The following is an 8,730-nucleotide window of genomic DNA, read 5'->3' as shown; positions in this document are numbered from 1 at the left end:
TATAAATATATATTTTTAATATATAATATATGTAATATATATAAAATAATTAGTAAAATGATTAATAATATTGTATCATATTTAAATTTTACTTTAATTTATGTTATGAACGTAAATAATGGTTATATAATTTTTAAAATTTTATTTTATTTTTTGAATTTAATAATTATTGGGGCGGGTAGGGACGGGGCGGGTACCCGTAGAGACGAGTTAGGGTTTAACATTTTACTACCCGCGGATAGAAGTGAGACGGGTTCGATGCGGGTTTTTGTTGAGCGGGGCGGGGTCGGATAGAGCAAAAACCCGCCCCTACCCGCCCCGTTGCCACCCCTACCAATAAAGTAATTGACGCATGTGAAACGTTTCCTATAATATTAGTGTTGTTATATACAGCATCGCATTCCTAAGTCCCAACCGTGTCATAGTGAGTAGTGACCGCCGACTACTATCATTCACTTGATTTGCTTCACAAAGAAGGTATCAACTATCAAGTCCCTGTTTACTTCTCTAACTTCCTACGAACTGACAAAAGATCTTCCAGCCTCCTCCATAAGCCTAAGCCTTAGCTTGTATATGACTTGAGTCAGAGCATCACTTTTAATCAATCGCTGCTATGTCTTCCCAAAACCAAGAATATGATGCGTACATTAGTTCCGGATTGCAGTTCTTTCATCCTTTTATTTCAGATCTCTATGATGAACTCAAAAATGTTGGACTGCATGTTTTAAAAGACCGCACCGAGCCCAAGACTAATATATATGGCGCAATCGAACGATGCAGAGCTTCTATCATAGTTTTCACAATAGATTATGCTGAATCAACCTTGTACTTGCAAGAACTCGTGAAAATAATGGAGTGTCATCGGAGGAAAGATCAGAATGTTGTGCCCGTGTTCTATTGCTTAGATCCCTCCCAAGTATGCAATCTGAGCGGTGATTTTGGGGAGATTTTGTCTTATACTCTGCAAGGAACGGATGAAAACATGATGTTGAGTTATGCGACCGCGCTTCGACAAGCTGCTTTCATTTCACCCAGGTTTCTTCCGGAAATGGGGTAATTAAATACTCCCATGCTGTTTTTTAATGCTTTGATCTTTATTCTTGATCAGCCATGACCTTTTGAGTATCTTTGGCTTGTTGGAGACTGGAGTGGAACGTGATTTTGTCATTCAATTCTTATCCTGTTCCTCCGATAAATGTGCATATTGAACAATGTTTGTGAAGGTACCAGAGAGTGAGAGGGTTCGAAGAGAGAGTTGAGACTTGGGAGAGAAAACAAAGATAGAGAGAAAGAGTAATCGAGCAATGCTACATGAGTAACAAAATTTATTATTTTTTGCTAATATTTGTCTAATTTTAGACTAAATTCTAAACCCTAAATTCTAATTTTATAAAAAAAAGTGTTGGTTAATATTGATAAAAAGTGTTGACCCCTAACATTTTTCATCTGATTTTGACGATGATGATGATGATGAAAAGTGATTGATACAAGTTGGGTAATTAGTATTTATAGAGGGATTAGGGTTCTGCTAACTAACTTAACAATGACATAACTACCTAACAGCATAGTGACAGCTATCAATATTTCTAACAAACTTTCTAACTTAACTAATATCCCTAATCATTTGTATTATTTGTTAATGATTATGCTTTATATTTATATTTTTTTCAGGAATGACAGAGAAGTTATGAGCCATATAGTTGGACATGTTACATCCTTGATAGATTCAACGAAATTATTCATTGAGCATCCAGTGGGAGTAGAGTCTCGTGTGCAAGATTTGATTCAACTCTTAAACAATAAGAAAGCAGATGGTGTCCTCATAATAGCAATATGGGGAATGGCGGGAATAGGTAAAACTACAATTGCCAAAGCCCTCTACAATCAAATTAGCCACAATTTCGAGGTGAAGAAATTTTTCCCAGACATCCAGGATGTGAAGGGGGATTATCCAATATGGTTGGCTTCCAAATTTATAGAAGAGAGGCTTCTTTTGTTTTTGAAAGACCAAGTTAAAACAAAAGCGCAAAACTTCGACTCAACAACAAATATATGGAGGGAAGGACTTCGTTGCTTAAAGGTACTTCTTATACTTGATAATGTGAGAAGTGAAAGAGAGCTGGAGGTTTTGCCAGTAACTACTGAATGCTTTGGTCCTGGGAGTATAATAATCATCACAACAAGGACTAAACATGATCGACTTCACGAGATTGGAGTTAATCATATATATAGAGTGAAAGAAATGGACTACAACGAATGTGTTGAGCTTTTTAGTTGGAGCGCATTCAACAAAGCCACTCCTGAAAGAAGTTTGTCTCGTCTTATTAATTATGCAATTGAATATTCTGATGGACTGCCACTGGCTCTTGTGTGTGTTGGCTCTGCTGTATCTGAAAAAAGTATACAAGAGTGGGAGAATGTATTGGACAGCTTCAAAAGATTCCCCTTTCAAGATGTATGGCAGGTTTTAAAAGAAAACATAGATTCTGTTGGATCTGAAGAAAAGGAAATATTTCTTGAACTAGCCTATTTGAGTCATCTCTTAATTGGAGTGGACCGAAATGATATATGTCAGATATTACAAGGAGCTGGACATCCCGATGCATCGAGAGCAATTAAAGGGATTGAAGAGCATAGTCTTGTGTGGTTTGACGAGGACAAGCTTTGCATGAATCGTTTGCTACAAGGCATCGGAAGAGAAATGTATATGAAGGAATCATCGATTAAGCCTCAGGTTTGTAGGATGTTATGGTTTATGAGCACATAAATTGGTTTATAGTTGCCATTTGTTTTTGAAATTCTTTTTGGAACATAACAAAGAAAGAAAAAAATTGCAACTCAATAAATTCATTAATAATAAAAATAATTTTTTTAATATAATAAATTGTTAAAAAACTTTTAATTAAGGTGAATGTATCCTACTATGGAATAAAAAACTTTTAATTCAGTTTATAGTGTATGCTGCATAGATTTAATACTTGTCTGAAAGTTAGTTCAGTGTGTTTTATTTTCACATTTAAAAACTTATGCAGCAAAGGCCATATGATGTATTCTTGAGCTTTCGAGGCAAAGAAACTCGCTCAAAGTTCATCTCACATCTTTATGCATCTCTTGAAAATGCTGGTATCTATGTTTTCAAGGATGAAAACGGGCTAGCAAGAGGGGAAAAACTCTCAATCTCGCTTCTGAAAGCAATTGGAGAGTCTAAAACTTCTATCATTATTCTGTCACCAAATTATGCATTTTCAAGATGGTGTTTGCAAGAGTTGGAAGACATCATGATATGTTGTAAAAACAAAACTCAAAAGGTGCTGCCAGTATTCTACCATATAGATCCCTCGGAAGTGCGAAATCAGACTGGTAAGTTTGGACAAGCTTTTGATAATCTTATGAGAAGATACCCGGATAAAATAAAAGGCAAGGAGCAGAGTTGGAGGAAAGCACTCCGTGAAGTTGGGTGCATTGTAGGGTTTGTCATCCGAAAATCCAAGTAAATTAATTAATATCCTTCATATTTTGCAAGAATCTCTCTATTCTATCTACAGGTGTTTAAATATATAAAGTTTGCACAAATTCTAAATTTAGGAATTGCATACTAAGATTCTTTTTCTTTAAAATTTCTTCCGATATAAAAGCATATGAAATTCTTACTGATATAATTCAACTTAATTTTGTCTAACTTGCGTGTGTTTATTTACTTTAAGCAACATTATACTTAGAATGAAACTAAAACACCTTGAGAAAGTTGTAAATCTTCAATTACTGTGTGTATAATCTCTAGTGCCTACGGTGCAGGAATGAAAGTGAGGATATTAAGAACATTGTTGAACAAGTTACTCATATGCTGGAAATGAAGGAATTGTTCGTTGCTAATCATCCCGTAGGTGTTGAATCTCGTGTTGAAGAGGTGATTCAACTATTAAAAGACCAGCAACAAGAAAATCCTCTACTACTTGGTATATGGGGCATGGGAGGGAGTGGTAAAACAACCATTGCCAAAGCGGTTTATAATAAAATTTTCCGTGAGTTTGAAGGTCGGTGTTTCCTCCTAAATATAAGAGAAGTTTGGGATCAAGATAATGGAATTCTTCATTTACAACAACAACTTCTTTCTGCTATCTACAAGACAACGAAAATAAAGATTGAAAACACTGAATCTGGAAAATCAATATTAGAGAGAAGACTTGGCCAGAAAAGGATACTTCTTGTACTTGATGTGGACAAATTGGAGCAGCTAAATTCCTTAGCTGCAAGTCATAAATGGTTCTGTCCTCGGAGCACAATAATCATCACAACAAGAGATGAACATCTTCTTCGTTGTCTTAGAGTTGATAAGTTATATAGTATGAAAGAGTTAAATGAGAAAGAATCCATTGAACTTTTTAGCTGGCATGCATTCAAAGAACCATGTCCAAAAGAAGAGTTTGCTTCACTTGCTAATGAAGTTGTTTTATATTGTGAGAGATTGCCACTGGCTCTTGAGGTAATTGGGTCACATCTGTTTAATAGGAAAGTATATGAATGGAGGAGTGTTTTGAATAAACTCAAAACTATTCCAAACAATGATGTACAGAAGAAGCTTAAAATAAGTTTTGATGGTCTAAGTGATGATAGGGATAGAGAAATATTTCTTGATGTAGCATTTTTCTTTATTGGAATGGACAAAAATGATGTAATTCATATAATAAATGGCTGCGGGCATTCAGCTGAAATTGGAATAAATGTTCTTATGGAACGATGCCTTATTACTGTGGACACCAAGGGAAAACTTGGCATGCATGGTTTGCTGCGAGACATGGGAAGAGAAATTATTCGCAAGAGTTTGCCAATGAAACCTGAGGAACGTAGTAGGTTGTGGAATCCAGATGAAGTGCTTAATGTATTATCAAAAGACATGGTAAGAATTTCAAGTATGTTTTCAAATTCATATAACAACAATTATATATTGTGAAAACTTTTGTTTCATCCTTTTTAATTATATTTTCAAACAAGTGAGTGGAACTTCAATTATATTCTATTCTCTTGAATTTTTATCATTCCACCTGATTGGAGTTTTAGTTATTTGACTATCTTTTCAAATTTTTAGTGCTCTTTTAGCTACCCTTAATCCAATTTTACCTTTTGGTTCATATAATTTATAGGGAACAAAAGCTATTGAGGGACTTGCTTTGAACCTGCCAAAGTCATTGAATCCAACTCAGTTAAAGACAGAAGCATTTAAGGAGATGAAGAGACTGAGATTGCTTCAGTTTGCAAATGTGCAACTTGTTGGAGACTTTAAATACCTTTCAACAGATCTTCGATGGTTGTGCTGGCATGAATGTCCTTCAGAATATACAACTGCAAACTTTGATCAAGGAAATTTAGTTGCTATTGACTTCAAATATAGCAAACTCGACCTTGTATGGAAGAAGGGTCAGGTATAAATTCTGAGTTTTATTTACTTTTGTGGTTGGACATAGCAAACCTCTAACAAAGAAAACTTCATGAACAAGTGAGAAAAACAAAGCTCATGATCTTTTTAGACATGTTAAAAGATTGGAGAGCTTTGCATTTTTATAGGTGTTTGTTTTGTGTTTTGTCTTTTTATATGGGAACCCTATTCCCCCACCTTTTCTGTATTTCTGTCTTCTCAAATTAATGAAATTCTTATAAAAAAAAGTATGTACCTATTAACAAATTTCTAAAAACAATTCAAGTGAATTTTCATATATTCATATCTAGTTTTTTGTTTAGTTCTTGAATTCATCTCCTTAAAATTCTTGCAGATGATGAGGAATCTAAAAATTCTCAATCTTAGTCATTCTCAACACTTGACACAAACTCCTGACTTTTCAAATATGCCCAATCTTGAAAAGTTAATACTCAAATATTGCCCAAAGTTGACTTCGGTTTCTCATACCATTGAACATCTCAAGCAAGTTCTTCTAATCAATTTGAAAGGGTGTTCAGGGCTTCGTGTACTTCCAAGAAGCATCTACAAGTTGAAATCTCTCAAAACTCTCATTCTTTCAGGATGTTCATCGATTGATAAGTTAGAAGAAGACATAGAACAAATGGAATCATTGACAACTTTGATGGCAGATAAAACTGCCATAACACAAGTGCCTCATGCACTACTAAGATTAAAGAGTATTGTGTATATTTCTTTGTGCGACTTTAAAGGATTATCGCGCAATGTGTTTCCTTCAATCATTTGGTCATGGACCTCTCCAACAAATAACTTCTCACCCCAAGTGCAAACATTTTTGGACTTGTCAAATCTTGTTTCCTTAATAGTACCAAATAGCAACTCTCAAGGTCTATCATCCATCATCAGAGAGCTTCCACAGGTCCAGAATGTTAGGCTGGAATGTGGCTCACAACTTCAAATTATTGGAGATGTAGTTTCTAATACTTTTGATGTCACAAACTGCAATGAAATGAAAGTAACATCAAGTGCATCAAATATCTCAAAAGGGAGTAGCTCATCATTAATTGGTTACTGCAGTGAAGGTGACATTATTGAATCAGAAAATTCCTTGAATTCAATTTTAATTCAAATGGGAATGAGTTGTTCAGTCACAGAGTTACTTAGGGAAAATATTTTTCAGGTTTGTTTCTATCTTTTTCTACCAATTTACCCTTTGGTTCTATCATCAAAATAGTTTAACATCTCTATCTTTTTTAAAATGTTTTAGAAGGTATCCCAAAATATTAGAAAATGCTAATATATGATATGGTCCATCCTAAAACTCAGAATTAAATTATTTTATCTCATTCATTTTTTTTAACAAAATAAAAATGATATCTTCTTGTATCTTTATTTTATCTCATAATATTAGAAAAATCTCTCTTTCGTGTACTGCCAAAATATGTACCCGAAAGATTTTGACCCTGATAAAATGGATTTCTAAAGAATTAAAGTCCCTTGTGGTTCTCCAAAATATTATGGGTGTTTGACAAAATAATCTAAGCAGGTGTAAATTTTTATTGAACAACTTTTGTTCTTTTGCAGTCCATGTTGTCATAGTCAAAATATTTAGGGTACTGTCTTTGCATCTTAATCGTTACAAATGTATATAATTCACCTAATTCAAACTAAGTCATGAAATAAACTATTTATACCTAATACTTAAAATTCCAATACTGAAGTATGTTTTTCATTATACAGAAGTTTAATGCAAGAGTACCTGGAGATTGCTTGCTTCCTGGCAACAAGAATCCTGATTGGTTAACATTCAGTTGTGAAGGTTCTTTTGTAATTTTTGACATCCCTCAGGTGAATGGGCATAAGTTAAAGTCAGTGATGTTGTGTATCATCTATTCTTCTTCCTCAAACATTGTACCTTTAGAAGGCCCTATCATTAAAAATTTGTGTATCATAAATCATACAAAGACCACCCCTTTTCTCTACGATGGAGATACACTGGCTTCACTTAGAGATGATGAATGGCAGAAAGTAATAGCGAACCTTGAAGCTGGTGACAAAGTGCAGATTGTTGTTGCTTCCGGATTAGGATTCACTGTGAAGAAGACAGCAGTTTATCTCATATATGCAGAGCAACAAGCTGAAGGTATTGTTTGTGGTGATAATATGGTAGCAGATGGAAATATCATTGTTCATGATGATGAAGAAAATGATTTACTTCAAGGAGTAAACAAGAATTTCTCAAAAGTAAGTGCTCATTGTCTAAATATCTACAAATGTTATTTTAAAAACACAATTTAGTTCTGTCCATATTTTTTAAAAACAAAATTTCTCAAAGGTATTTTTTGTGCTTATTTTTTGTTCATTTGCTAATTGTCTAATGTTCATATCTTATTTTCAGAAAAATTTGAAGTCACATACGAAACGAAAATTCAAAGAGTATGATGATACCAATCATTAATAGCGTGAAGATGTTTTTAGATGATCAAGGACTATTGCATAGCATTTTATTATTCTATATATAATGTATATAGTTCAAAACCGTCGCCTTGCAAATTTGTATTTGTTTTCTCGGTTTAAATAAAGCTCTATCTAGGCCCTGTAAATCTAATTATATGGATGAGTCATTTTAGTTGACAAAATTGTCAACCATGAACCAAGTTAGTTTAACCGAGTTAGCCCCAATCCAACTTTTCCCTAGACCCCCTGCATAAAACTGCAACAAAATTTTGAAAATGTACTTTACAAGAGTCAAATATGTTATTGCATTCTAGTATATGAGGAGATAAAAGATCTTCCACAGCCAAGTTAAAACCATGCTATGGCAGGTTAAGAATCACTAGATGTGTTAGACAAAGTATTAAAAGGAGACTTCTGATTCTACCAAGAAAATTATGAAAGCTGACCTCAAACTTGCTTCAACACCCAAATACAACGCATTTGAAGAGACTGCAAATACAACACAATCTCTTTCAGAGGATAAAACTCATCTGCGTTTATCTGTGGGGACAAGGACAAAAGAATTAAGGATCACCTGTTAACTACCTCTTTCAAATCTTAGATTGAATACAAATCAAAATGCTGTTTCCATTTTGACATATGTTTCTTCAGTAGATTATATGCCTTTAAACCTTGAGGTTCAGAGATTTCCAATGGAGTATTAAGATTCAACTCAACAGGGCAATGATCATCAAATACCTCTTGTCCGAGAGGTTTTGTCTGCTCCCTGGACTTGGACATGGAATATAAATGTATCATAAATTTCATCACTATAGACAGAGTTCCCTGTAACAAAATCTTTGGTGGAGCAATTGAATGAA

The 8,730-nt window shown here is 34.2% G+C and overlaps 1 protein-coding gene across 2 annotated transcripts; it reads left to right on the top strand.

Moving 5' to 3' along the window:
* Nucleotides 1-420: 420 nt before the first annotated feature.
* Nucleotides 421-8,730, top strand: LOC130962287 (disease resistance protein Roq1-like). Of its 2 annotated transcripts, none has more exons than XM_057888486.1 (8): nt 421-1,035; nt 1,672-2,734; nt 3,033-3,490; nt 3,796-4,897; nt 5,142-5,420; nt 5,769-6,593; nt 7,154-7,657; nt 7,812-8,730. In XM_057888486.1, the coding sequence occupies exons 1-8, from the start codon at nt 614-616 to the stop codon at nt 7,869-7,871; spliced, it is 4,713 nt and encodes a 1,570-aa protein (XP_057744469.1). In that variant the 5' UTR covers nt 421-613; the 3' UTR covers nt 7,872-8,730. The 2 variants fall into 2 exon arrangements, with proteins under 2 accessions (XP_057744469.1, XP_057744467.1); XM_057888484.1 differs by having other exon boundaries at nt 421-1,053.

This window comes from Arachis stenosperma, chromosome 2 (assembly GCF_014773155.1).
Source record: "Arachis stenosperma cultivar V10309 chromosome 2, arast.V10309.gnm1.PFL2, whole genome shotgun sequence".
In the NCBI taxonomy this organism is placed as follows: Eukaryota; Viridiplantae; Streptophyta; class Magnoliopsida; order Fabales; family Fabaceae; genus Arachis; species Arachis stenosperma.
Note: the sequence above shows the minus strand (reverse complement) of the source record. Positions and strands in the feature narration are given on the sequence as shown.